Below are 27,673 nucleotides of genomic sequence, written 5' to 3' on the forward strand. Positions count from 1 at the left end.
TCTTTCCGATTATTTCGTTTAATCTGTAAACTATACTTTAATTCAAGGCATGGAGAAAAAGAGAACATTACCCTACGGGAATTTTGTGAATAGGCCTATATCAAACCGCTTTGAAACAAACAAATGCTGCAACAGCTAATAACTGATTATAATACAAGTAATAATATCTGATTGTCTGATTTTGCCTTGCATTGTCTGGGTAACTCTGACATGGGGAAAAACAGAGGAATAATGTAACAGAGGAAGCTGTTGTTTTGTAAACAAAGTATTTTAAAAATATTTTCAAATACTCCTCTGCCGCATATGGCTCATGGATCAATGGATCAGGCAACTTGTAAACATTCGTGCTTTAGTTGGTTCATCGTGGTGTCTGTTTGGCCATTGCTAGGCAACATGAGTGTTCAGTTTACCAGCATAGCAAAGTAAGTGCACTTGTAAGCAGACCCACTGCTTAGCTAGCAAACTCTATTCATCTGGGGGTATACCTCATTCACAATAATAGAGCTTAGCTCCACATGACAACCACAGGTATCGCAATATAAACCTGGTATAATCCTTATTTCTTTCAGTTTCACAGACACCAGCATGGCCCTAGCCAGTGGACACTGGGTTGACAAGGAAGTAAGAGGTGAAGCCCCAAGTCCCAGGTAAGTGTGTGTGTATGTGTGTTCACATAAAGACTAGAATGAATTAATCACCTCTGGGTTATATCAGGGCAAAGAAACGTGCATCATTGTGCTTCAGCAATATCATTTATTCGCAGACATGGTCATGCATTAGCTCTGGCTGGAAATATAGCTTTCCTCTTTGGTGGAGTGTCCTGTATGACCCAGAAGGTACAAAACATCTTGATGGATCGTTTTTTTTTTGTTGCAAATATCCCACAGTATTCCTAAGATGTCCTTATAACCCTAACTAAGTCTGCCTTTCCACTTAAGGAGGACGAGCCGATATATCTGAACGATTTCTACATGATCACCGGTATGTTCATAGATATGCCTGTTGGCTATTGCTATTTCCACGAATCCCACAAAAAGTTGGGAGTCATTCATGTTTGGTACTGATGTGTCTGTAGTTTCGCCCACCCATGTCTTATGGGAGCTAATGCCTCAGAATGGAACTGTACCGTCTGCAAGACAAGGACACACACTTTGGTGATACATTATTTTTGTACAAATGTTTTCTTCTTCCCCTGAGCAATTCACTGAACACTGACTGATGTAATACTGATGACCACGTCTCCTATACTTTTATATATTCCTGAGACAGCGTGGTTAAAGGCAAGCTCTACCTGTTTGGAGGAGTGTCCAGTCCCTTGGCCGCGGAGTGTCTCCCAGGGGTATACTGTTTTGACATAAGTAAGATAACAGGGCACTGGGAAGTCACCTCTGACATTTGTACGATTACAGCCTTGGCAACGCAGCCACAGTCACAAACTGTATCTCCCTTTCAGTCTCTTTGACGTGGGAGTGCCTTACCACCAAGGGCATGTCACTCAGATCTATCCACAACAGCTCGGCTGCCGTGGGTGACGGCGTCTATGTGTTCGGTGGTCTCCTGCATGGAGTTTCCTGTGATGACCTCATGCTGTTCAACACAGGTCAGCGTGAAGCCGCATGTGCAAGACACTGATAGGTGTTCCCCTTTTATAGAGGGGGATTGTGGTGATCACTCTCAGTATCCTCTGTTTCAGTTTCACTGAGTTGGACCCCTGTTAAGACCACAGGAACTCTGCCATCTGCAAGGTATTTTACCCTATTCCCTGCTATTTCATTTATTTAAAGTTCTTAAAGCAGCCCTTTACTATACTTCTATGTTTTTTTGTGTTTTAACCCACCCCCGCACCCCCAACAAAGAAAATTAATGAAAATATATTACTCTTATTATGATATGTTGTTTGCATGCTTCTGCATGCACAATTGCTGCCACTATCTGAAAATGCGAAGTAAATATGATTTTGAATGACTATTGTGAAGGTGAACCGTTGAGCATTGGGCTGTGGACTTATTGCTGTTGGCTTTTATTTTGCTCAAAGAAGTCATGCGTTACTGTTGTTAACCTATTGTAGAAGATCTTTTAGAAGGTTGCTATGGAATGTTGGCATATAGACCAGTACTAATTCACTAACAGGCAGCCTCACCAAAATATATCTGAATGCCATCTGTCTTCCATTGAAGCTCTACAGTTTTGGCAGTGTAGAGTAATTGGTAAGCCAAAAGTACTAGTACAATAATGCCAGACTCACCCATTTCCTGATCCAAATTCACACAACCCCCTTAACAGCATAGAACAGGCTATAGACAGAACAAGTTCCAAGAACAAGTTTCCCTCAAGAACACTGATGGTGTTTGTACAGTTCTTTTGCAGTGGTTTCCACAGATAACGGGTGGCATTGTCCTTGAAGTTCAGCTTGTTTGATGTTTGTTTCCACAGAAACCCCTTACAAACATAAAATCCCATGGTTCTCATATGTTCTCCTTGTACGTAGGTACAATCACACATTAGCTGTAGTCAGTGAGCAAGTGTTTATGTTTGGTGGCTGCGCTGAGGACGGTTGCTACTACAAAGATGTCCATGTTCTGAACACAGGTACATTCCTAGATTCATTTAGATTGAACACGTTTTCTGTTCCTATAGTTTCTAATTTAGTACTCCTTTTCAATTGGATAGGAACATTTCATTTGTCTCACCAAACTATTGAATTATCAATGAAACTTAACACCATTGTGACATAATTGAATGCAAGGCAGAGATACTTTTGTTGGATTAGAAGGCTCTGAAAATATACAAACGTCATCGTTATGTAACAACCCCTTTGTGTCATCGCTAAGAAGCCATTGTGATGTCATTGTGTAATTCTAAACACAGCGCGTCATGTTCATGAATTATTGATGTCACAGTAATGGTGTCATAATGACTCTTTCAACTTCTCTTCAACCAGAGAGCCTCGTGTGGCAGAAGTGGGATGTGAAAGGAGAGTCACCCGTGATCTGTGGAGGGCAAACCCTTGTAGCACATCATGACAAGGTAGAAGATATTTACATGTACTGCTTCACTGGCACCACCACCACCCCCCCCCCCCCCCCCCCCAAAAAAAAAAAACACACAGAAAATTATACTGTAATGTAGTCCAAAGAACATGCAAGATGCTGTGGAATATTAAAAAGAAAAAATCAATATCATTGTTGTATTTTCTTTCTGCTCCCTTCATACCAACCTCACCGTTCCTTCACATGAATGTCACTCTATTCAGGACATATATTTGTTTGGAGGCAAAGTGCCTACTCAGGATGGAACGCACACCTCGACAAACGAGATATTTAAGTTAAGCATTGGTAAGTAATAACCACCTAGCCCATTCATTGGAGCAGAGAACAAAATATGTCAAATAGGCGCCCTCAGGTGGTAAAACCTTTAAAGCCACTTTACTTGTGATCCCTCGCTCGTAACTTATTTGTGTTTACATTACACAATGCTAATCAGCAAGCACCTTAATAGCCTCTCTGTCTCCCATAGGAAAGATGAAATGGAAGGTGCCACTTTATGTGGGGATCCCACCAGCTAGACGTCATGGTCATTCAGCCTTCATCCTCCACAGCCATGTGTGTGTGTATGGTGTGTGTGTGTGTGTCTCTGTGTGTATGGGGTGTGTGTGTGTGTGTGTTTGGTGTGTGTGTGTGTGTGTGTGTGTGTGTGTGTGTGTGTGTGTGTGTGTGTGTGTGTGTGTGTGTGTGTGTAAATGACCATGTGGGCATCTATCAAATAGATGTACTTTTTTTTAAATAGAATATTTCAATTTCACATCATCTCCCAGTGCTTTTTCATATCTGTGTCTCTGTTCTCATGTAGATGTATATATTTGGGGGCAAAAATGAAGAACAGGAATTCAATGACTTGAAAGTGATGAAACTGATTAATCCATCAGAAAGGCAGCCAGGTAACAGCTTGTTTCAGCATGTTTTAGTTTGTTCCTTTACATTATTAATTATATTCAACCTGTTCTATTTCCTCTGGGAATGAAATGCAATTTAGTTTGCCAGGACTTCAGTTTATTTTAGGCTTTCCACCTCTTTGTCTAGTCATGAAAGATATTCTATCAGAGTTTGGGCTTCAGGGAGTCAGCCATGGGTAAGTGCTTTCATTTTCAACGATTAATGTCTCAATGTCAAAACTGAAAAATAGATCTGGAATAGTATAATAATAGATGAAAAATGGTATTGTATGCCATCGTTTTGCAGCTCAGGCAACTTGTTACAATTGAAACATACTACATTCAAATAATTCCAATCAAGTTTCAGTTTTCACATGATGTTCCTTTATGCGTCACCAGCTTTGCACCTACGAAAGTCCCAAATGTAAAGTATGAGTTGAGTGAGTCTCCGCTGTCTGTGAGAAAGAACACAGCTGTGTCTGCACAGGTGGGTTCCCAGTTCAGCATTTCAGTTTCCCCCAATGTCTTATTTTTGTTCTGGGCCGCATGCCACTAAGAGTATTACCTAAGCTATGCCTTGGAGGCATGTTTTCATGGTCTTTGATGGTTTTCACAAATTGACACATTTAGTTGGACTATTATTGGATGTTCAGGTGACATCCGACAGAGGCCTCAGTAGTGTTCGGGACGAGGCTATGGACATGATACACAGAGCTTTCTCCATGCTGGATCAGGAGTTCCAAAAACTTGATCGGTATCCTTATTTCACAAATGCCTCTCCATTTTGAGTCATGATGAAGTCAAGCCTTTTCCTTATCCCCCACATTGGTTAACTGATTGACTGACTTATTATCATAGAGAGAAGTTAGATCTCGCTGAAGCTGTAGCTGCTATTCAGCTTGAGAGAGAGGCACAGCAAGCTCACCAACAACAGCAAGAGCAGGTTTGTGTGGTCAGACTCTTAAGTGAACTCACATCACTCCATCAAATCTGTCTGCCCATCTGTTGTTTTTTGCTTTATAGTACCCCTCTGGGGCGAGTCATTTCGTTTAAATCCTTACTCTCAGAAAGCAGTTATCAACTGTGGTTTCGCTGTGTAGCAACTACAGGAAATGCTTCAGAGGCACAGGGACCAGAATGAAGCCTGGTTACGAGCACGGGCTGAAGAGAATGACAAGGAGAGGAAGGAGCTCTGTAAACTGAGGGTGTGTAATAACACACACACATCAAAACAAACGCAAAACATAAAAGAAGACTCTAATTATACCCTAGAATTGTAGGAAGCATGCAGAGACTTATCCAATTACCGCAGAGATGCCCTGCTGGTAGATGAAACCACTGACAAAGATAAACAGGATATAGTCATTCTATCACTGTTCCCTAAAATGTGATGTGAGATAACATTGAGGATATTTAGTATGTGACATACAGTATGTGCAACTCCATTTATATACCTATAGTGCTTTTGTCCTGTAGAGCAAGCAACAGTCATGTGCCATGACCCCATGTATTTGTCTTTTTTCAAGGAGGAGGTTGTCCATGAACAGGAGCGACTTAAAGATGAACAGAGTAACATCCAAAAACGCAGTGAGCACCTTCTTTCTATCATGCAGCAGTTCAAAGGCATGTAAAGCACCGTTTCCATGACAACCAATAGAGGACATGGACTGGATTTGGGCATGTGACGTATCAAAGGATGGAGCTGTGAAGGGTCAACACAAAATCTCTCAGTTGTGAAAAATTGATGTGATATTAATCTGTTTGTCCACTTGTGTCTTTGAATAGTTGCGCTAAGCTAAGATACAATTTGGTTGTCTTTAGCAAGAGGGTCAGATTTTGGGACATGTGTGTCATCATTGACCAAAAATAGTAGGCTAAACTGACATAATATAATGTCAGCAATATTCTTGAGGTGTTTTAGGGCGACTTGGCTAGTGAACAATGAATGTTGGTGATGTAATAAAAAATATATAATTTTGGTTGTGCGAGTCTCACACACCTCATTGTAACTTTTTAAAACAGTATTTCTAGCTCATTGTTTTACGTGATTAAGGAAGTAACAATGTAGCAGATTCGCATGGCCCCAACATAAGCAGATAATAAATCAATGTCAGAACCAAAAGGCTTTATTCCACTTGCAGAAGTTCTCACACTACTCTGTCGCAGTGATGTATGCGCAAGCGCAAGGTTGTCTGTTCTAGTTTGCTCACTATTTTGTAGTATCGTTGCATTCTTTCTGCCGGTTGATTCTCCTGTCTTTATCACTATTTGGCAATAGAAAAGGGGAGGTGTCCGGGTTGAACGGTGTTGCTAGCAAAGAAACGGAGGCTGACTGCCTGAGGGTAACGGGAAATCTAAAGGAGAAGCAAAGTATTCTTTAAACATTTCTATGGTGTTCCTTGGAAACGGGTAAGTCATTTACAAATAGAAGTTATACGCACACTGTTATTAAACAGTAGCTTACATTATTATAAAAATGGGTTCAATGGCAGCTAACGTCTATGCGCGCCGACGCTGCTCAGTCAAAGTGTGGAAACAGGAGGAGGCTGAGTTGGGGCATTTTTGTTTTCATTTGGAAATGTGTTTCTTGTCACCGGAGTACAAACCGTTCTTTGTTCTGCGACCAGCTTTGCCTCTCCTGGTCTGCTGCGGAGAATGGAGAAATGTTGAAGCAACATGGCTGACATTGCAGTGTGCATTAGAACACTGATAGACCATGCGAAATGGCTTTCTACTGTACTTATTTCTTATCTGGAACGTTTTGTTTTGCTGTCAGACACACTGATACGATTTCCTATGGAGTGAGACAAAAAGTTGTAGAGTACAATACAGTACGTTCAGTTAGTGTGTGAACTTCAGTGTTTGTGACAAAAGATGATTATCAAAACATTTGCATGTGACTCGACTGATCGAAATCGAATGGCTCTATACGTCAGGGGCCACAGTACATTTGGATGAGACAGCATCAGACCAAGCTCACGATGTTATGTCTCATTAGGACGAAAAGAGCAGTGTGTGTGACAGATTTAACTAAAGTAGACTCTTGTTTGCAAGACATTGGAGAACTTAGACAGGGAAACTGAATTTATTTGCTGCATCTTTTTAGAGCTAACGCTACAGTAGTATTTTATAGCTAGTTTGACTCAGTACAGTTGGTAAAATGTTGTAACTGGTGTAGTCTGACAACAGTTAGTCTGATTCTAACTACAGAGAATGCCAAGCTTTGAAAGCATTTATTTCCATTTTGGTAAATTAAGTCTATGTTGTCTGTGACCTTGGATCTGAGATGTTGTCGTAAAACCCCAGTCAGTGTTGTCAAGAAGTTTACTTCCTGTTGCTATGGCAACCAACACCTATGATTTTATTTTAATGTTGGTGTTGCCATTGGCAATATGTCGTCATTCACACTTATGGTCAAGGATTGATTTATTACGCTTTTTTTCTAGTATACTATGTAACACCACTTCAATAACTAATAGCTATATTTGTACCTCTGAGCAACCAGACAACATTATTATTAGATTTAGGAATTGATATACAACTGTCATTTTGAGACGGTAGGCTTCATCAAAAGACCCACTAGTTCGGGTGCTACGGCTGATTCATTTACCAGTTGTATATTAATGGAGAAACTTGGGTAGCAGAAATACTGTCTGTAGTTCTGTAGGGCTGAGTTTATGTTAATATAACTTCTGATGGACATCTGTGGCATACATTCAGAAATGACTAGCCTAATGTTTTCATGTTAAGAGGACAGTCCTGATAATGGCCTTTTTAATATCACATCATCTTTTTTTTTCAGGATTTTGGAATCCCTTCAATTGCCCGTTTTTCTAAACATTTTATTTCCGTTGACTTAACCCTGGACGACATAGATCCCCTCCTTCACTTTGATCAACTCTCTAGCATTTGAAGTAATCATGTCTTCCTTACACTCATGTAGTTGCACTCCAGAATTGGTACCTTAGGTATTTTCACCCTAGTCTAGCAGCTAGGCTGCTCACTTATACCCAGATGAATGAAGACTCCATTTGGAAAGACCACGCCAGGCCAGAGACCCAGAGCTGATCCAGGTTTGTATTTTGGCTATCTTGTAATGCACTTTAACTGACAGACATAATACTTATACGTACAGCGCACAGGTTTATTGTACCATAAAAGATGTGTGTGTCTGTGGAAATAACTTTTTGTTATTTGATCAAAGGGCACGCTGGTGTTTCTGCAAATATGATGAAGAAGAAAAACTCCCACAAGTAAGCCATAGTGAAAAGACTTTGTAGCACCATTGGGCAATATTATATTCAATGGATAGATTTTGATTGGTTATGAAAAGGTACTGCCCAGTTCAGTTGGTATTTGCCTTGGGTAAATAACAGCAGCTCAGCAAGGTAAAGATCAGTGAATAATTTAGTACAGTTGTGTGTCAGTGAAAACCTGAAATCAGACACCTGCCCTTTCAGTGTCCTAGCAATGAAAAATGCAGATTCTGTTTTTACTGTATCCGAATGTGCCCTGTAGGAAACACAAGAACACGGGCCCTCCCTCCAAGACGGCATCCCAGCCCCGAAGGAACATCGTGGGCTGTCGTATCCAGCACATCTGGAAGGAAGGCAGTAGTGCATCTCCTTCTGTGTGGAAAGGCAGCGTGCTGGACCAGGTCCCTGTCAACCCTTCGCTCTACCTGATCAAGTACGACGGTTTCGACTGCATCTACGGCCTGGAGCTGAACAAGGATGAGCGCGTGCAGAACCTGGAAGTCCTACCCGACCCCCATGGTAAGGCCTGTGGTCCTGACGCAAAGTCCCGATCTACCACATTTCTAAGGGGCCCATAAAGATGAGCTTATGGGCCAACTGTGAAAACATTTTCCATCAATTACAACTCTGGTCCATCAGAAATGTGACAAATGAAACCTGTAAATCGTAGAAGCGGACATGACATCTCTACAGTACGTCACCGGATTGTTCCCGACAACAACAACGACAAAACGAACATGTATTGAGCTAAACTCAACGGTCCGGTGTTGCCGTGGGCCTTGATCAGTTTTTGTTTGTCCTTTTTATTATTTTTATTATTATTTTTCTAGCCAATTCGCGCATCAATGACGTCAACCTGGCCGACACCATGATAGGCAAGGCAGTGGAGCATATGTTTGAGACAGAGGACGGGACCAAAGACGAGTGGAGGGGCATGGTGCTGGCCCGAGCCCCAATCATGACCACCTGGTTCTACATCACCTACGAGAAAGACCCGGTGTTGTACATGTATCAGCTCCTCGATGACTACAAAGAAGGAGACCTGAGGATCATGCCAGACTCCAGTGAGTTCTCCTGTCAGGCCTTGTCTCACTACCCCCCCAAATCATAGCTGGCATCTCCCCCTCCACCCCCCCCCCTCCACCCCCGCCCTCTTGTACAATGAATATCACCTTTTGTTTGTTTTTTTGGACGTGTTGAGTGTTATCGTAGGTACAAATGTGTCGTTACGAGGCATATCGGAGAGATTGAGGCCGTTAACAAAGACTGTCCCTCATAGTAATCCTTAGGCACGATATGTCGAAATGTAATGTAGAATCGATCGGTGAGCCTGTTTTGTTTTTATTATTATTTTTATCCTCAGGTGATACCCCACCTGCGGAGCGCGAGCCAGGGGAGGTGGTGGACAGCCTGGTGGGGAAGCAGGTGGAGTACGCCAAGGAGGACGGCTCCAAAAGAACTGGTATGGTGATCCACCAGGTGGAGGCCAAGCCCTCGGTGTACTTCATCAAGTTCGACGATGACTTCCACATCTACGTCTATGACCTGGTGAAGACCTCCTAGGGTCTGAGGCCTGCTTGGCATGGGGATCTGGGAGAGGATGGGGAGGGGATGGTGAGAGGGTTTCGGGGGTAGATGCGTGGTTGTCCACCATGCAAAGCAAGACGATTCTGCACCTTGTCCCAGTCCAATTAACTTTTGCCAAAATCCTTGTGGAATGTTTTAATGCAACAGTGTGTGTTCTTTTTAAAGCAATTGAGTAGATGCGATACATTTCACCGAAAGCCTTGAATTGCTACTAATGTGTGTGGGCACGGTCTCACTGTGCTAAAAGCCAGGTGAATTTGTGACCAACAGGTCAATGTGTTCAAAATGGTCTAGTGCCTGTTATGAAGGGTATAAACTGATATCATCCCATTGTATCGGGATTGGTATAAGAAATGAAGCATAGTATTTGCACACTGCATATTGCAATTCTTGCCCAAGTTGGCATCAAGGGAGACTTGATGACCCAAACAGATATAGTGACACATATGCGATCTTGACAGCTTTAACATGCCGAAGAAAAAAAATCACTACCACCTCAGCCGATCATTCACACCTATTGTAACTGGCTGTAATTTGTATGGAATGTGGATGATAAATGGCAACATAGGCAGTAAGCAAATACATTGGCTTGTGTTAACTGTTGAGGGGGAGATGAGCATTGTTTAAATAGAAATATTGTATTTTCAAGAATTGAGTTACCTGTTTGGATATATGTACAGTGTATAACTAAGCATAATGACAATTCACATTTCTATTATAAGCACTAATTTTGAAGAATCATATTTGGAAAAAAAGGATTCATGCACTTGTTTTGTCTTTCTCTCTGATGAGCAATGATAACATCTTATCAACAATCACTTAAAGAGCGTTTTGACAGTTATACAACTAAAGTAGTTACTTAAGACAGTCTGGGCAATGTACCTTGCCAAATCCCTGACTTCTATTTATTCGTCCATCTATGAAAAACGAACTAGAGATGGCCTGATGATGGTACTAAGAGCTCTTATTATTATTTATTGTGTACCCATGTTTACAACCTTGTTCTTATCTTTACTTTTGTTGTGCTTAATTAGAAGAAAGAAAAAAATCTGTTTGGACTTTTATGAAATAACCATTTTAAATGGTATTGTAATATTTGTATTCACCATTATTCGCCTTTTACAAATACTAAATGCAGTGTTTAGTGTGTTAAATTCTACAGAAGTGTTAAAAACTCTTTGATACAACATTAAAGTAGTGACTGACATGATGTAGCCTTAATCCTTCTGCTGACCCTTGTGGTAAATAAGTATCAACAGTGAAAAAAAATGAGTAAATTTGTCCGTTTGAATTCCCAAAACCACAGGGACCACAACCATGTTGTGTTTCTAAGCTCCAAAAGCATTGCATGTCTTTGTCCTGTCTTTATTTCAATTGTGGGAAATAACTGTTGTCAAATTCCAACTTCTACTTTCATTCTAAATAGTTATTGCAAACCCATGTTTCTCAGTGCATTGAATAATGTGTTGACTTGAACTCAATGAGTTTTTCTCCTGCCTCACGGTCCATAGTTATAATTAAACATGAATGCACTGCTGCCTTGTCTGTTTAGAAAGTTAGTTAGCTAGGTTTACTAGCAACTGAGACCCCCTTAGGAAAGTTAGTATGGCTCCTGGTAAATAATTGATCAATCTTTCATGAGTATATGTAAGTTCAATACTGCCAAGCTTAAGTCTTTAAATAACTCCAGGTAGCCCTCCTTACACTCTGTAGACTTTCCCAACTTTGTATGTTCAATAGCTCAGAGAAAGCTGGAGAGATTACGCTAGTTTTCACATACTCCTGTAGCAGAATAACAGACTGGATATTTCAGCTCTCGGAAGAATATATATATTCAAGAAACATTCACAAATGTAACTTCCTCTTTTATATTTTCTAAGTATTTTCAAAAATATACTTAAAAAAAAAGTATCTTTCTTTATTTAGTTATGTTTTTCTTATCTTTCTCCCCTTTGGCCTGAATTTGCGTATTTAAACAGTATGACTTTGTGGAAGCCCCTATTAAGTAGTGTGTAAAATCAGCTCCGGTCTGGCTCCATGAAGACAACATCTGTATGACAATATATCAGCTCCACAAAGGCACTACGTGATACCTTTTTTGAGTATAAAATGTGACATATATCACATTTTAGCAGGTGTGTCAAATTCCAAACTGTAAACTTTGTTTGTGCAAATGGAAAGATGTGGCCTTTAATGACGGTTTAAAGGGAATTGGCATTTAATATTTACGTGCTGTGCTACTGTGTTTGTATTCAGCTCATTGTGAAAGGTTGGGTGAAGGAAATGGACGCATAAATCATTTTGCATGAGTAGCATTACGGTAGAGCTGTAAGTGTGTTGTTCAGGGTTTTTTGGCATTTCAAGATACTTAATAAAAAAATTAAGATAACATTATTCCTTTTAATTTATTATTATTTGTATCTGTTTAAGGAAAAAATGCACTTGTGTTCTACAGTTTGTGCCAATAGAAAGGCAGGGGCCACAGTTGCACAGCATCTTCCCAACCCTGACCCTTGAGAGCAACTTTCCTGTAGGTTTTTGCTTCAACCACTGTTATTGCTAATTTTCTATCACCACAATTGGAAGCTGAAAAACGGCCTTAACATATAAGTGGGTATAAGGACATGTGTATGTACTGGTGAGGGTGTGCAAATAAGGCATACATCAGAATTGAGTGTACACTGAAAGTTGAAGTGGGAAATAATTTGGTTGTCATTTCTACCTTTTAATCAGATAAAATAATTGTATCAGGTTCATTTTAGATGCAGTTTTTCTTTAAATAGCGGTAGTGCTGTTGGATGTTTGCAGTAACATAAATGTTTTGTTTGGTGTGCATTTAAATGGCTTGTTTAATTGCATTTATTGTTTAGGATAATACAGTCTTTTAAATTTGCATTGACACACTCTACACATTGCAAAGTTACTTAATTCTGTAGGTAATTTTTCTCATGTAAGTACCCTACATATGACAGATTAAAACCTAATGTGCGGTTTTGCGGCATGTGATTTGCTTAAAATGGCATACCATCCGTGAGCTAATTTTACTTTCTCTACAGCCCTGCGAAGGGTCCTTTCCCCCTTTGTTATCACTCATTTTTTTATTCTTAAGTGTAAACTTAACTTGTCCAAACATTGTGTTCTGAAAGGGTGTGTAAGCATAGGGTTACAAACAGAAGGAAGCTATGTAGCAGAGGACATTTACATTTAGTCATTTAGCGGACGCTCTTATCCAGAGCGACTTACAGTAAGTACAGGTACATTCCCCCCCCCCCGAGACAAGTAGGGTGAAGTGCCTTGCCCAAGGAAACATCCTAGTCAGCCAGGAATCGAAATGGCGACCTTCAGATTACTAGCCCGATTCCCTAACGGCTCAGCCACCTGACTCACGTTCCTTGTTCACTCAATGCAGGTGCTCCCCCTTGTGTCAAGTTGATAGGCCCCCCTGGGCTTTATGCCAGAAACGATTAAAACTGCTGTATCAAAACCTCTTTATTTTATTGCAGTACATACATAACTTACACATACAGCATTGTGTATGGAGGTCAGAATTCATTGAACCATGCCATTGCATAACCCAGAATTCAAATGTCATACAGACACTAATTCAACTAATAAATAAAGGCGTTTTAAACACTTGAAAGAAAATGATTTATTACTCAGTGTGTCTAATTTGATTTAAAGCTGGTAATGGTAAATTTGACAAACTGGACATATATGATGAATCGAACAAAGCTTGTGACTGCTTCCTTTCTATAAATGTTTGTTTTATAGGACTTTTTCCCACTATCAGCCACCGGGCAGGCATTCAGGCTATGGTGCCCCTTCATTTTTGCACCGTTTTAAGATTAATGTTACCAAGCTAAATCTTAGTTGGGTAAAAAAAATGTTAAGACAGATTTCCTTACTAGACTACAGTTAAGTAGTTGTAGTAGTAATGTAACAGGTAGATAAGTGTATTACGGATTACATCTGGCGATCAAATCCAACAATGTCGAGGTATAATGCGAACACAAGAATGTCTTACATTGTGACCCACCTCAAACAAAGGCATGGGCAAGATAGCAGAGACAACAGACCAAACGACACAACCCTTGGATACACAGAGTTCCTCCAAGCAGGCTTTGGTGCAGCATCCTCCCAGTCTTCAGGTGTCCTGGTTTCTTCCCATAATCATTTCAAAAGGCCTCACATGTAAATAGCTGAGATGCCACAATACCTTTTTTTTGTTTTGTTTGTTTTAACACTACAGTCCAATACATTATGAAAATAATTCTTGATATAAACAGGCATCGCCAATCATCTGTACATGTATTTGCAGAGAAAAGTCTCTCTGGATGCTGCACACACACACACACGCACACACACACACAAAGTGTGAGTACCTGTACATAATGGCATGAGTGCACAGTGTTGTGTATGTGTAGTCAATCATCAATGAAAGTAAGTCGGCCGGGTCCTTCATTCTTCATCCACCGCCTGTACCTTTTCATCCTGGGATCAAGGGCCATTTTCATCTTCATCTCCTCTTCTTGCTCCTCTTTGTACACCTAGAATTGGTCGATAAAAAACATAATCAATGGTCCGGGTGCTGCAGTATTCGTACTATTTCACATAAGGGAGACACAATTGAACGAACATATGAGGAGAATCCATTCTCAATTGGCATCCCCCTACCTCATAGTTCTCCTTGATCCAGAGCTGCCTCTCTAGGAAGGTGTTTTTCAGGCCATCGTCCAGACTATCAAACTGAGACAGAGGCATCTTCATGTACTTCCGGATGATGTACAGCTTCTCCTCGTCCCCATACTCCTCCCTGCAAATGGTGAATTTGTATATCCACGAACAGTACCAGATCACATAGAGACACAGGTGGTAGGGAAACAGGATGATCTTGCACAGCAGGATATCCGAGATGTTGGGTTTCTGGTAGCCCCCCTTGATGTCAATCTTGTTCTTGATGATGTCTCGGATAATCTCTTCCTCCTGCTCCCGGATCTCTTCCTTGGATCGACGGTTCTTGCCCTTCTCTTTAGTCCTGTTTAGGAGCCCCTGTTGCTTGGCCAGCTCTGCGGCCTGAATCCGATACTTGGGCACTGTTGCTAAGTAATTGATGGCTTCGTTGTAGCTGCTGTGCCAGCTGTAAAACTGCAGGGATCGAGATTGTCACAAGGTTTTATCAATGAACGATTAACCACAGAATGAATGTTACATTCAGTAATAGGCCTATCTATACAGTTTATCTTCCTATGACTCAGGGAAAGAAGGAGATCTTACCTGAAACACTGAGATGGCACACACAGTGACCAGAATTACAATTCGCACGTCCACCTTAGGTGCCAACCTTCTCTTGTAGTAAGCATAATAATGACTATAGTATTCCTCTGGGTGATCAAGCATGTAGTCATAGTCTTTCCGGGATTCTTCATCCTAGCAGAGAAAAAAAACTGTAAGGAGCATTTGCCTATTGTAACAGTGAAGTGAAGTACCTCGAATGATTTGTTTAACATCTGCACTGCTGTTTGACAAATCAACGTTTGCGCCTTGTAATCATACGGTTTTCATCAAGCTGGGGTAGTCCAAGACAAGAGATAATTTCACGTTACGTAAGCATACTACTCATAAATGTTTCAGTTCAGTCGGAAGTGCCACATTGGCAAAGCAAGTTGACACGTTCTGCTGGATGAAGCTCAAGCATTACCTGGCATTAGCTAACATAGCCAAGTAACATTAGTTCGGTAGCTCTATCTTAATCCGCAAATTCAGTATTTACCTTTAGGGTCTCGTATGCCGTGGCAATTAGTAGAAATTTCTGATGTGCACTTTCTCGAGTTTCGCCGGCAAGACTTGGATCTCCAACTCGGAATCTGTCTGGGTGATACTTTCTGGCCAGCTGTCTATAAGCACGAGCTATTTCAGATTTGGTCGATTGTCTGCCTACGCTAAGCACATCGTAGCATATCTCAGTGCCACAATATAGTCCCTCTATCAGTGCCGAGACACAGGGAATATAAAACCCACAAAGCAAAATAATACACAGCGTAAAATATCGCCCATGCACCGCGGGCGCAGCCATCTCAGTCAGTACTCCAGTCGCACAATACTTGCCTAATCAGAGACGTGTACTTCCGGCCATATATCCGGACCACAAAAATGATGACGAGCTATAAATCCATGACCAGCCAGACATTACCTATTGGCTTGTATTAATGCATTAAACAAATGCATGTGTCATGCTTAATTACTATTGTATACTAACCTTTTATAAACTAATGGAAAAAAATTAATATAGGGATACGAATCACACTTGACAAACCAAATAAACAAGGATACACAATTTCATGTTTATTTTTTTGTACAAAACAGACCTTAAGAGACATCCTCCCCTTTGACCACATCTCTACATTGCAGGTTCAAAAAAAACAAACACAAAAAACAAAGCTTTATAGCACTGATTTGAGCCTTGGTTTGAAGTAGATTCAGAGACATGACAACATTGCTTTAGCTTCTGCTCAAACACTAGAGAAAATAGACATGGCATGAAACAAAAAGGACGCCAAGAAGGGTAGTTGCTACAACACCGCCATTTTCTAACAGCTCAAAACCCCTTCGACCATCTTGCCTAAATCCTTTTCATTTCAACTGTTACAGCCATGTACAATTAGGAACAATACAAACACACTGTGGGCTCGTGCAGTCAAACAGTCCCTCTGATTCAAAACAAACAAGATTGGCAAACACTTAACTGTCAGAACTGTCAAACTTGTGCAGAAAAAAAATACTTTACCATATTAAACCAATTTCTCAATGTGTGATGAAATAAAACGGAAATAGGCATTTTGGTTGTTGTCTGCCAGTATAGTAACACTGCATGCATGATACACATCAGTTTAGGACAACATAATGTAGAAAAGTACAATTACTCACGGAGAAGGTACAGTTCAGCTCTTTAAAAAAAAAAAAAAAAAAAAAGATGACATAAAAGCAAAACGACAGTTTCACAGGAATCTTTTCGATGGTACGCCTATCTCCGATAGCGGCCCCTCTCCTTCTCCCGTTCACGGTCTCGAACCCGGTCTCTCTCCCGGTCCCGTTCGCGTCCACGGTCTCGGTCTCCTCGACGCACGTCTCTGGGCCGGTCACGCTCCCTCTGGCGGTCACGCTCACGGGGGCGGCTGCGGCGGCCAGTCACCACCGCCTGCGTGCGCCGCAGGAAGTCGTCGACCCGCATGTCGTAGTCATGCTGCATTCAACAGAAGAACCTTTACATGCACAACTCGTTCGAAGTTCTCAAGATGACAGACTCCGGAACATGCCAGACAAACTTATTACAGTGGTGGTGGTCGTAGTCGCGTGACTAGTGATGTCTGTCAAGAAGAAATCTTACCAGGCTGGATGAAAAGGAGCGAACGACTCTCTTTTCTCTGAACCTGGCGTCGTGAGGGACTGGGTGATGGCCAGAATAGGGCGGGTGGGTCTGGGGTGGAGGTGGGTGGTGCTGGTAGTAGGGATGATGAGGGGGCTGCTCCATTCCTGGGTACGGGGCCTGCAGTCGACCAGATTCCTCCGTTACATTGGATGAATGCGAAAACCAATGGGACTGTACTTCATTCCACATATTCGATATTACCATTCCCTGCCAAGGAGGTGGCGGTCCAATGTTGTGATGGAATTCCCTCATGTAGTCATTGTAGGACTGGAGTGAAAGCAATGCACGTTGTTAGTCGATGCCAGGGTCTATGCTTCAGATTGCCACATTACAGAATGGGAACATAGCAAAGGCTATTCCATAACTTCCTTGAGAGGTTGGGGGATAACAAAACAGATCGTTTATGAACTCACCCCGTTAAGAAACACGTCTCTTCGGACTCCAGGGAACCGCCTGTGAGAGAGAGGTATGAGGGGAAAGTTGGAATTTGGGGCCAAACAAGAGCGCATATCAAGCACACTCCATCTCATTTACACATGCTGCTCACCTGTCCACAGGCGGGTTGCGTGGGTCCTGTATAAAACCTGTATTGATAGAAATAGCACCAAGACTGAGTAGCGATGTCAAAGGACTCCAGTTTTCCAGGGTCATAGTGCAACTGCATAATAATCATGCTTATTATTATTATTAAGAAGCAGTTCCACTTTCAATGGGTTGGTTACTCATATGACGTCTTAAGACTGGAGTGTTCACTATAAGACTAGTGGAACAGAATAAGAATATCAAGTCATTAAAGACAGCAGGATTAATACACGTTGAACCTCAGTCAAATGTACAAGACATGAATCATACGGCTTTGACATCATTGTATAGGTCTGTATGTACAGGGCTCATAACTGATGATACAAAACATGGAGAGAGAAAAAAGGACTTGAACATGGCACTTGTCCATCAGCCGTTACAAAGGGATATACCAATATATAGAGATAGTGACCTGGTCTTTGGGGAAACTCGGGTGGATAGTCAATCCGTGGCCGTTTCCTGTTGTGAATGTCAAATTCCTCTGGCCGACGCCTACATGGATTAAGGTAGAAATTGAGACAAGAGACCACCCGCTAAGGACAAGGCAAGTGTATCCTATCCACATTAAGACACACCCTGCATTGGCATTCTACCCAATAGGATATATGATCACATCTCTTCTTTATAAAGCAGATTCAGTTGGTCGTCATGCAATAGTCAGGCCTACATTTCTGGGTCCATCATGGTTAAATCTTTTCATTTATGCCCCAAGTTCTTGGATGCATTTCATTGCCCGTTTTCATGAGAGTACCTCACTACAAAAAGGTAAACCAGTACACATACAACAGACAGTATAACTTGATGGCATTTAAGTTCAATAAATGAGTTGTGCTGCATCTGTTTAGATTCTCATGCTACCAAAGCCAATTCTACATTTTCAAGAGGATGAGTACTGTTAATGAAGTGCATCCTTGTTAAACTGCTTGGGGCTGGGCATTTGAAGTTCAGTTACCCTACATTTAACTATCAAAATGTTAGGCACATTTAAATAATAGCCTACAGTTATGAATATTGCCATGCTATATAATGGTGTAAATCTGTTTACCTTTATGGACCATATTTTTACAAATACAACAATTTAAGTGTGAATTAGGTGGCCTCACAGGAAACCTTCAATACTGTATTTAAATACACCACACTATCAACCCAGATGAAACAATTTCTACAGGAAATGAGAATAAGCCGGTGAAAATGGTAACATACCGCTTTCTTGTAGTTTTGTGACTGTTACCGTTGGCAAATATTAAGATAGCAAAAGTTCATATACAGTCCATCTTATGGTTTAGGTCTACAGCCACAAACACATTACAAGGGGAGGCCTGGAAACGCATAGACCGGGGTGAGAGGGAGGATGCAGTCCATTGCAATCAACCAAAAAGACCAGAGGCGCGTCGGCCATTTTTTTTCCTCTCTCTCTTATAAACCAAGAGGTAATCCCTCTTTGGCTTACAGCTTTCCCTTGGGTTTTTTTTTCTCAGTCCATTGAGGCCTTAAGAAGAAATGAGAGGGGTGCGTCTCCTGCTATCTCACTTCTCAGTCCTTTAGAGTAAGGATTTGCAAACCATTCCTGGGGGGGGGGGGGGGGGGGGTTCCCCTACCTACCACCGGACGGCACTCCAGATGTGGAAACTTAACGGCTCTCACCCCCTACAACATCCACAGTCCTTGGTGTTCGGGGGTGACTGTAAACCAACATATTTGCCATTTGATTTCTTGAGGAAAGGGGGGGGGGGGGGGTTGGGATGGGAGGGGGGGGGGGGGGGTATTGGTGGTTTAATTGGAATACAGGACAGTTCAACAGATCTCCTTTTGGTGGGCCACTCTACATTAACGGAAACTCGAGGGAGGGCTTAACCTCCCGGCATTCTCCCTCCTCTCACCCAAGTGGTAAAAGATGCGAGTTCACACAAGGCCCAATAATAGATGATCCCTGAAAACACCAGAGTCCAAAAGGCACTGCAACAGGAGGCGGGGGGCGGGGAGGAGGAGCCCCTGTGATAAGTCACAGTCACAGCCCCCCCCCCCCCCCAGGGCTGTGTTGGCCAGGTCTCCCAACGGCCAACGGATCTTTTCCCCACTGGCCTACAGCTCTCCAGCAGCCTGGTATGGTGAGGTGGGTGCTCGCTCCCTTCTCTCCCCCTCTCTTTATCTTTGTGTGTGGGGCTAGATACACTGCATACCATCTACGTGTGCGAGACAGACCACCCAGCTGTGGGCTCACGGAGGGAAGTCCGGTAAAAAAAGAAAAAAATGCTCCTCTTGAAAGCATTTTAGATTTTTTCTATCAAGCATTCTCCCCCCTCAATGCGATGTGCAGTCTTCTGCTTAACAATTATGGCTCCTTTTAAAAAGTCCCATATATGATAAGGTTTATCCCCAGGAAACTCCTGAAAGAAAAGGCTTTGGGAATTATTTTTCTTTTAAAAACAGCTCATCTAGTGAAAATAATTGAAACAGCTAAAGACAACAAATGTGTAACTTCCTGAAATAGTGAGTGCTTTCGCATCATTTGAAATGGATGTTCACAGAATACTCCTGGATATTACCATTCCATCTTATACCTACTTCTTTTACACTAAAGCAAACAATTACACACCACTGGCAAACGCTTATATAAAATCAGCCTAGCCCTGTCTTTTGGGGTTTTTTTCTCCCCTGTGACAATCCTCAACGAGGCTGCATTTGGGTCCGTGCAGCTACGAGGAACGAGGTCTCCCTCTTCCGGAGTGACGACAGGAGAGAGAGAGTGGTGGGGGGGGGGTGGGGGGAGGGGGGAGGATCTGAGAAGCCCCCCCCCCCCCCAACCGCTCCCTCCGTCATCACGTCACGCCTCGGGCGCGAGCGGCGTTAGCGGCGTTAGCGGTCCAAAGAAGCATTTCTAACCTTCCCAGGTCGCGCGCCGGCTCTCGGTGTGGCGGCCGTCCTCGAGAGCGCGGCTCGGACGGCATCCTCCTCTTGTGACGCATTTTATGAATAACCTGATACAAGTCAATGCTCTCGTCCTGGGGGAAAAGCACGCAGAGCTGCATGCCGCATTCCGTCTCGATCTCCTGCGGGACACCACGACGACGTCCCCCCCCCCCCCCCGGGGAGCGGAGAGAGAGAGAGAGAGACAGAGAGAGAGAGATAGAGAGACAGAGAGAGACAGAGAGGACAGAGTTCAGGAACACGGTCAAAACAGGAAGCACACAGTGAGCTCCTTTCTGTTTTGTTTTGTTTTTTTGTTGGTAGGAGGACGTCGAGGATATTCACCTGTCCGTCCCGGCCGATCTTCACAGGCTTGTGTTCGTTCCACGTGTTTGAGAGGTGAGCCGTTTTTGTGAATGGCAACTCGCGTCTGTAGGTCAGGACGTTTCAAAAGTGTCAACGCCATGTTCTAGAACAGTGACTAATTTATTCATTTATTTTTAATGGAACACCTTTAAAATGACACCTTTAAAAGTAATGCATTAGTAAGGTTTACCTGCAAATCCAGTCAATTTTGAAGACGCCGCCCAGCATCTTGGCATTCATTCCTGCCGGCAGGACCCAGTGGATGGGAGAACCGCCGTGGTGCGACTCAGACGACAGCCGGGCAAAACCTGAACTCAAAGACAGGGGAGACACCTTAAGACATCTTACAAAGACTACAGTGTAAATGGAGGAGAAAGACATACATACATACATATACACATACGTAATGGGAAAATGTGTCCAAACATTTGACTGGTACTGTATATATAAAAAAAAACACCCCACAGAACGAGCGGCTTTGTTTTCACCTTGAAACTTTCCACTTTCCCTCACGGAGAACACGAGGATGACACTTCTAGCTGAGCGGAAAGCAGCGTTCAGCTTCTTCTCGTTCACAGGCAGCGTAGACCAAACACCCTGAAAGACAACAACACTGGAGGTTTGCACAAGGTCCTTGGGACAGGAATGTGCCAGCTGGGGTACAATTTCTTCTCAGGATTTCCCCAGTCAAAACAAAAGATTAAACTCAATAGTAATGACTCAGTGAGTGATGACTGGGTGAGCAAACCTTAGCTTTGGCCAGGGAGACATTCTCGTGGTTGTTGCTCTTAATCAGGAAGAATCTCGCATCTCTGAGAACATACTTCAGCTTGCTGGTCTGATCTAAAGAAGAAGAAGGTTTTAAGATATGATGCTAAGCGGTTCCCAGACAGCAGTACACCGTCATGTGAACGCACTAAGAGCGTTTACTTACTCTCCTTACCCTTGCGTACAGCTCGGACTGAGGAGGACAGCTTGTCGTGCTTCTTTTCAGAGCCTGTCAAAACCACAAAAGAAAAAAAGCTATTTCAATCTACTCGATAAAGACAACATGAATTATACCATTGTACTGACTTGTACAGACTGAATTGTACAAACTGAAATACAAATAGTAGAATAGAGAAAGATGTTCTCAAAAGATTTACATCTGTTGAAGTGCCCTCGAGTCGAAAAACGGAAGAAAAAGCATAACATGCCTTTCTTTGTATTTAGGAAAGACGATATCACCAGCAAAGACAATAGCAAAAAGGGATTTTTGGGCAAATAAAGGAGAAACATATGTTTTCAACGCAAAAACAACTCAAATCGTATACATTTTTATCGGTTTGTTTGGTTCTGGTATAAAAAAAAATCCCAAACAAAGCCGGCATAATGAGGGGGGTCTTCTTTGATTCCAAAACTGTTGGCCTCTGCCCACTAGTGGTCTGTGAGGGTAATGCGGGTGGGTCACCAACCAATGAAAACATGGGCGGAGCCAGGCAGGGACTCGTGGGATAGCTGTAGCACCTCTAAGAAATGACTGTCTTGAATTCTAACCCACCGTCTCCATGTCGCTGATCACTAATCCGAAAAATCCCATTAGAACCCTGCACTGCGCTCCCCTACTCAACCATTCAAATATTTAACAACGAACCAGAGTGATGGGCAGGATGGAAAAGCAGACATCACGTGACGGCAGCGGTGACGGTTTGGGGCTGAGACCCCGCTGTTACCTGAGGCGTCGGACCCCGAGCCCGAGCGGACCGACTCGCCATCGGAGAAGGTGACCGACTCGGACTGGGAGTCGCTGGCTTCGCTCCGGGTGTCGTAATCGTTCGGCTCGTTCCCTCCCCGCCGGTCGCCTTCCTCCAGCTCGTACTCGTCGTCCTCCTCGCCCTCCTCCTCGTCCTCCTCCTCGTCCGCCTCCTCCTCCTCGTCGTCCGGGCCCTTCTCGCCCTCCTCCTCCTCCTCCTCCATCACGTCCTCGTCGTCCAGGTTGGACTCGTTGCCGTCGGAGGAGCCGGCCGTGCTGCCCGTCTCCTGGTCGGTGACGTACTCCTCGGAGTTGGCCTCCTCCTTGGACGCGGGGCTCGCCCTGCCGATGCTCTCCTCGCTGGTCCTCCGGCGCTTCTGTAAAAAAAAAAAAAAAGGGGACGAGGAAGAGAAAAAGGGCCACCGGCATCAACATCTGTAGTGCTACATCGGAAGTATGACTGCGGAGACGTTCTCACTTCCTGACTTGAAACCAGGGGATCGCCGTTCCATGGACCGTGCGTCTGCCCCTACCTCTGACAAATCAGGCATCAGGGGCTTGATCCTCCGGTCGGGCTCTCTCCTGCGGACCATGGGCTTGTCGTTATGCACTTTGCCGGGGTCACCTCTGGACATGCCAGCTCTCATGGGCTGCGGTTTCCTGTCTTCATAATACTCCTCGCTTTTGTATTCGCTGGGGTGTCGGCCTCGCGTGCTGAGAGACTTTTTGCTACTGGCTCCAGCGGACGAGAGCGGTCTTTTTGAGGCCTGTCTAGCGGAGTGTCCGGAGGGCCTCAGGCGTTTCAACTCCTGGTTATCAACGCGGTCGTTCTTCCTTTTCGACCCTGACAGTGAATACAAATGAATCATTTAGACAACGATGATTCCCAAAGGCTGATGCTGTCATTAGGTATTTAATTCGCACCAGTGTTTCAACCTACCTTTCTTCTCATTAACATCATGCTCGCTTTCTGGGTTGTACAGCTCGTCGTCTTGGTCAGGGGCTTCAGTGAGTATGTCCTCAAGGACATTTAACTCTCCTTCTGTAGGACAGAAAGTACACGAGTCAAAGATTAGCAAATACGAATCAATAAAATGGCATTTAGGAGATTACTTCAAATAACAGCCAGGATGAACCCAGCTGGCGTGTAATCACAAATTAAACAGCCAGTCGCCTATACAGTAACCGTAGATCATTTTCTATTGCAGTTGTCTAGTTAATCTTTTAAATCAAATCAAATATCGTTACCGAGGCTGTAGCCAGACGACAACATTATTGTAATTGGTGGAGTCCCCCCCCCTCCACACACACACCAGCCTAATTTCTCTCAAGGATATATGTTAGCTAATTTGCCCGTTTGTGTATCCATGGTCATGTTGACTAAACAAGCTAGGAATAAGATACGTAACTAGCTAACTAAACCAGCTAACTAACCCTATGCACGCCAGCCCACTGAATCAACAAAGGATCAAAACCACGAGACAATGGATGGGTTAGCATGTATGCTACATAGGCCCCTCTGCGTTTTGTCACTGACACTGGCACTAGACGGTGGCTAGCTAGCTGACGGTAGTTAGCCAACTAAACAACAAGTATTTTACCTTTTTCGTCTCGTCTGTCAACGGCCATCTTTCGCCCCTTTCGCTCTATGCCGTGAAATTTGAGCAGACTCGTTTTGCCTTCTCTGAAGGTCGGCTTTCTTCAACCGAATTGAACGAAATACGGTTCAGATCCTGCAGAAACCCATTGTAGCTAGCTATCAAAGGCTGAAATGGCGGAGGCTTGCTTTTGCTGGCTGCCTGCGAAGCGTCTACAACTTACTACCCATGGTGCAGCAGGCAAGACACATACGTCACTTAGCCATAAACAACCGAGGTTGTAAACATTCTCTGGTTGTAGTAAGAATTGTCACGTTTGACTACTCATGTTTTTGATGTTTTTGTACATTTTTTTATGTTCTACTCACACTTTATATCAGATTTTGTAATGGAATGTTTATACATTTAAGTTGTTTACTACATCCTGCTGCCTAAAGAAAAAACAATGGATTTTAGGTATTCAACTCCCAGACATGGATACAAACTAATAGCATGTCTTGTTAAGTCATGAGCTTAATCTTTTGCAAGTGGCTGATAAATTGCAGAGGACAGAGTAAATAAGTTACTGTCTTTATTTATTGCGTGTCTCACTGAGAACAAGTTCAGTTCAACACATGCAACAATGTATGACACATTTTCACAACACAAAGGATCATAGACCAATCTTTGTGCAATATTACTCTGTCTTTTCCCTTGGTTTGCCTTTCCCACAGCACTTGCGAATGCAGAAACAACACGTTTTTATCAGTAGTACAAGGATGAGTCCCACTACAGAAAGCAAGAAAGCTGCTACATCTAAACAGTAGTACTGGTACCAGGTCAGGTTGTGTGCTTGAACCCTTAGATGCTTGGCCCCCTTGTTGCGCATCACAAACTCGATCCAGAACACAGCTGTGTCCAGTGGTGTCATTGGTTGGTCATGATGGATTCTTGAGAGCTTCATCATGTTTTCTTTGTACCTGGTGAGAAGATGACATTGGTATATGAGTGCATTCCAGGGATTTTATATACTTCCATCCTGGTTCAAACAGATGGCAGTTTGTGGTGGCAAGGTCAATATAACGTAGTATATCTCAAGAAAAAAAATATGGATCAACACCATCGTTTTCTCAACGAATGAAACTTACGACGGGTCATTAATGACTGTTGTGAGGCCTTCCACCAAGTCTTTGGATTGCATTGTGTTGAAGTCCATCATAACTGCGGCTCCCTTGGTTTTCATGTGCATTATGTTGTAAGGTTGGTCACCCAAAAAGGGGATCCCCACCATTGGGATGCCGTGGTAAATAGCTTCATAAAGACCATTGGTCCCCCCATGGGTGATGAAGGCTTTGGTCTTTGTATGGCCTATATTACAATCAAAGTCAAAGGAGTGCTCAAGAGTTGTGGCGGACAATAAGAACAATTTTAGTGTTTACTGCAAAAGTAACTAAATGTATATATTTTTTACCCAGTAAGTCATTTTGTGGGATCCAGTCATAAACTCTTGTGTTTGGAGCGATAGTGTCTGGTTTCTCTCCACTGTATCTCCACACCACCTTTTCATTGAAAGAAAAATTGTCAGAAATCGGGTCTGCAGCACAAAAAATAGGGATAACTCACAAATCAAACATCAGCTAACCTTCTGTGGTATTTGTCCTAAAGCAGTGGCAATTGTGTTTCCTTTTTCTTTGGTAAGGTTCTTGATAATGGAACCCAGAGAAAATACCACGATGCCATCATCCCCAGAACTCTGCACAAACGCCTCCATTTCCTGAAACAAAGCAGACCAGCATAGGCCTGATCACAGGTCTGTTGCATTGGATCACTACACCACCATTGGAAGTCTTACTGTAGGAAGTGGCTTGGCAGGTTTGCAGTGAAGACCTCCAACAAACTTAAAGTTTGGGAGGAATGGCCGAGGATACTCAAAGTCCCAGTAGGTTCGAATCAACCAAATGTCTGCCTTCCCCATCATCTCACACATCGATGTAGGTTTTCCTGGTGAAATTGTAAAAATGTAATGCTTGAGTCTTTATTTGAAAATCAACACACAGAGACAGATCAGTACAGCACATCAAATACATGTTTATGCAATGACTGCAGTGTATACTAACAAAAAAACAAGCAATGCATTCTATCATAGTTATGCAACCTGGCAGTGAAAGGTGAAATTGCTTGGATTTAAACTGTGTCATAGTGCATCCTAGTGTTAAAATAAAGCAAAAAGCCAAGGTATGACAGCAATGATCCATTAAACTTACCGTGTATTTCACTATAGTAACCATCCAAAGAAATAAAGCTGTGTAGCTTGAAAAGAAAAGATTGGAAATGTTGCATGAGAAAATTCTTGACTCTCTCGGGAAAAGTGAATGGAGCAGTGTACGGCAGAGGCGGGGTAGGAACATAAGAGGGAGGTGCTGGCATCTGACCACAAAGCCGCTCCATCGCATAGCCAAACGAAAACCTCAAAGAGATGATGTAAGGCAGGCCAAGAGTATCTGCCACTAGTTCACTGCAGAGCATCATGGGATCGGCAAGGACCACATCAAACTTGGATTTCCTCAGCGAATCAAGGAACTCCTTATTTCGCAGCATAGAGTCGCACATGTCCAGCTGCATTTGTGTTGCTTTACCCAATAGGTCCCGGATTTTGAGGCCCACCTCAAACGTGGAGGCGTTCGGAGCCCGATTGATCCAGTAATCAGTTAAGTCATCCGTCATAGCATTCATTTGTCCTTTGCTATAGGAGACATTGAAAACTTTGAAGCTGAATCGTTCTTTTTTGGTGTAGTTGACAGAAGGTGAGGCTGAATTCACTACCACTGTTACAGAGTGATTACGGTCCACCAGCGCTTCTAGCATGACGCGAATGTTGAGCCAGTGACTGTACTCCCCTGGAAACACCAACACATTGCCACCATGTGTACCCTGCACCCAACAGAGCATGAGGAGGGGAGCACAGAGCAGAACCTTCAGAGGCCCCATCCTAGTGGTGCAAAAGTAGAGACTGAGAGGAGCGTAGAACATGCAGAGTGTACGAGTCGAGCGTCTGAAGTCCCGTAAGTAGAGATCACAACAAAAATGGTGTGCTCGAGTCAAAGTCTTCGTCATGTGCACCGATTTAGAGATACGCAGGGAGAGATCAACACAAGTAAGGTGTGATCTGCAGTGTCAAAGTCCAGAGGGCAAAGCGTGCAAAGTTTTAAGTTGAGTCACTACTCGCGTAACACTACTGGTTTGCTTCTGAATGAACATTAATGCCCTACAGCTATTCCATTAAGCAAAAGTTAATGTAAACAACAAATA

The 27,673-nt window shown here is 43.0% G+C and overlaps 5 protein-coding genes across 9 annotated transcripts; 2 read left to right on the forward strand and 3 right to left on the reverse strand.

The window, feature by feature from the left end:
• Positions 1-186: 186 nt before the first annotated feature.
• Positions 187-5,904, forward strand: LOC146220626 (uncharacterized). Of its 2 annotated transcripts, none has more exons than XM_084693567.1 (19): positions 187-422; positions 570-647; positions 764-836; positions 939-981; positions 1,076-1,154; positions 1,270-1,358; positions 1,454-1,600; positions 1,694-1,745; positions 2,489-2,589; positions 2,942-3,027; positions 3,254-3,335; positions 3,517-3,602; positions 3,850-3,937; positions 4,080-4,128; positions 4,331-4,418; positions 4,585-4,685; positions 4,790-4,874; positions 5,032-5,136; positions 5,458-5,904. In XM_084693567.1, the coding sequence occupies exons 1-19, from the start codon at positions 304-306 to the stop codon at positions 5,560-5,562; spliced, it is 1,656 nt and encodes a 551-aa protein (XP_084549693.1). In that variant the 5' UTR covers positions 187-303; the 3' UTR covers positions 5,563-5,904. The 2 variants fall into 2 exon arrangements, with proteins under 2 accessions (XP_084549693.1, XP_084549694.1); XM_084693568.1 differs by having other exon boundaries at positions 5,461-5,904.
• Positions 5,905-6,123: 219 nt separating this feature from the next.
• On the forward strand, positions 6,124-12,168 carry spina (spindlin a). 2 transcript variants are annotated; one of them, XM_084693586.1, is made up of 6 exons: positions 6,124-6,340; positions 7,734-8,004; positions 8,136-8,184; positions 8,450-8,706; positions 9,018-9,251; positions 9,551-12,168. In XM_084693586.1, the coding sequence occupies exons 2-6, from the start codon at positions 7,950-7,952 to the stop codon at positions 9,748-9,750; spliced, it is 795 nt and encodes a 264-aa protein (XP_084549712.1). In that variant the 5' UTR covers positions 6,124-6,340; positions 7,734-7,949; the 3' UTR covers positions 9,751-12,168. The 2 variants fall into 2 exon arrangements, with proteins under 2 accessions (XP_084549712.1, XP_084549713.1); XM_084693587.1 differs by lacking the exon at positions 6,124-6,340 and adding an exon at positions 6,795-7,488.
• A 1,082-nt stretch (positions 12,169-13,250) lies between these two features.
• dnajc25 (DnaJ (Hsp40) homolog, subfamily C, member 25) lies at positions 13,251-15,864 on the reverse strand. 2 transcript variants are annotated; one of them, XM_084693584.1, is made up of 5 exons: positions 15,545-15,864; positions 15,049-15,201; positions 14,449-14,919; positions 14,257-14,321; positions 13,251-14,111 (listed from the first exon to the last, which is right to left on the reverse strand). In XM_084693584.1, exons 1-5 carry the CDS (start codon positions 15,845-15,847, stop codon positions 14,033-14,035), a joined length of 1,071 nt encoding a protein of 356 aa, XP_084549710.1. In that variant the 5' UTR covers positions 15,848-15,864; the 3' UTR covers positions 13,251-14,032. The 2 variants fall into 2 exon arrangements, with proteins under 2 accessions (XP_084549710.1, XP_084549711.1); XM_084693585.1 differs by having other exon boundaries at positions 13,251-14,321.
• Positions 15,865-16,103: 239 nt separating this feature from the next.
• On the reverse strand, positions 16,104-24,615 carry ythdc1 (YTH N6-methyladenosine RNA binding protein C1). Of its 2 annotated transcripts, none has more exons than XM_084693562.1 (16): positions 24,389-24,615; positions 23,728-23,829; positions 23,321-23,631; positions 22,768-23,164; positions 21,999-22,052; positions 21,804-21,898; positions 21,544-21,652; positions 21,246-21,363; positions 21,035-21,119; positions 20,666-20,832; positions 18,195-18,274; positions 17,748-17,784; positions 17,614-17,653; positions 17,402-17,467; positions 17,159-17,317; positions 16,104-17,014 (listed from the first exon to the last, which is right to left on the reverse strand). In XM_084693562.1, exons 1-16 carry the CDS (start codon positions 24,414-24,416, stop codon positions 16,796-16,798), a joined length of 2,067 nt encoding a protein of 688 aa, XP_084549688.1. In that variant the 5' UTR covers positions 24,417-24,615; the 3' UTR covers positions 16,104-16,795. The 2 variants fall into 2 exon arrangements, with proteins under 2 accessions (XP_084549688.1, XP_084549687.1); XM_084693561.1 differs by having other exon boundaries at positions 21,990-22,052.
• Positions 24,616-24,942: 327 nt separating this feature from the next.
• LOC146220630 (UDP-glucuronosyltransferase 2A2-like) lies at positions 24,943-27,470 on the reverse strand. The gene is made up of 6 exons (XM_084693566.1): positions 26,629-27,470; positions 26,217-26,365; positions 26,007-26,138; positions 25,836-25,923; positions 25,513-25,732; positions 24,943-25,344 (listed from the first exon to the last, which is right to left on the reverse strand). The coding sequence occupies exons 1-6, from the start codon at positions 27,392-27,394 to the stop codon at positions 25,062-25,064; spliced, it is 1,638 nt and encodes a 545-aa protein (XP_084549692.1). The 5' UTR covers positions 27,395-27,470; the 3' UTR covers positions 24,943-25,061.
• Between the last annotated feature and the right edge of the window lie 203 nt (positions 27,471-27,673).

This window comes from Hypomesus nipponensis, chromosome 27 (assembly GCF_054491055.1).
Source record: "Hypomesus nipponensis isolate SF chromosome 27, ASM5449105v1, whole genome shotgun sequence".
In the NCBI taxonomy this organism is placed as follows: Eukaryota; Metazoa; Chordata; class Actinopteri; order Osmeriformes; family Osmeridae; genus Hypomesus; species Hypomesus nipponensis.

Bases quoted from the DNA above. Each gene is read 5' to 3' on its own strand.
- LOC146220626 (XM_084693567.1), top strand. From the start codon at position 304: ATGGCTCATGGATCAATGGATCAGGCAACTTGTAAACATTCGTGCTTT. The intron at 982-1,075 runs GTATGTTCATAG...ATGTGTCTGTAG, and splicing joins CGATTTCTACATGATCACCG to TTTCGCCCACCCATGTCTTA. The intron at 5,137-5,457 runs GTGTGTAATAAC...TCTTTTTTCAAG, and splicing joins AGGAGCTCTGTAAACTGAGG to GAGGAGGTTGTCCATGAACA.
- dnajc25 (XM_084693584.1), bottom strand. From the start codon at position 15,847: ATGGCTGCGCCCGCGGTGCATGGGCGATATTTTACGCTGTGTATTATT. The intron at 14,920-15,048 runs GTAAGATCTCCT...CGATCCCTGCAG, and splicing joins GTGCCATCTCAGTGTTTCAG to TTTTACAGCTGGCACAGCAG. The intron at 14,112-14,256 runs GTACAGGCGGTG...GTGTGTGTGCAG, and splicing joins CTTGATCCCAGGATGAAAAG to CATCCAGAGAGACTTTTCTC.
- spina (XM_084693586.1), top strand. From the start codon at position 7,950: ATGAAGACTCCATTTGGAAAGACCACGCCAGGCCAGAGACCCAGAGCT. The intron at 8,707-9,017 runs GTAAGGCCTGTG...TTATTTTTCTAG, and splicing joins AGTCCTACCCGACCCCCATG to CCAATTCGCGCATCAATGAC. The intron at 9,252-9,550 runs GTGAGTTCTCCT...TTTTATCCTCAG, and splicing joins GAGGATCATGCCAGACTCCA to GTGATACCCCACCTGCGGAG.
- LOC146220630 (XM_084693566.1), bottom strand. From the start codon at position 27,394: ATGTTCTACGCTCCTCTCAGTCTCTACTTTTGCACCACTAGGATGGGG. The intron at 25,924-26,006 runs GTTAGCTGATGT...TTCAATGAAAAG, and splicing joins TAGGACAAATACCACAGAAG to GTGGTGTGGAGATACAGTGG. The intron at 25,345-25,512 runs GTAAGTTTCATT...TCTTCTCACCAG, and splicing joins ACAGTCATTAATGACCCGTC to GTACAAAGAAAACATGATGA.
- ythdc1 (XM_084693561.1), bottom strand. From the start codon at position 24,416: ATGGCCGTTGACAGACGAGACGAAAAAG. The intron at 18,275-20,665 runs GTTAGAAATGCT...TAATCCATGTAG, and splicing joins CCGGCGCGCGACCTGGGAAG to GCGTCGGCCAGAGGAATTTG. The intron at 17,015-17,158 runs GTAAGATTTCTT...TGTTGAATGCAG, and splicing joins GCTCCTTTTCATCCAGCCTG to CATGACTACGACATGCGGGT.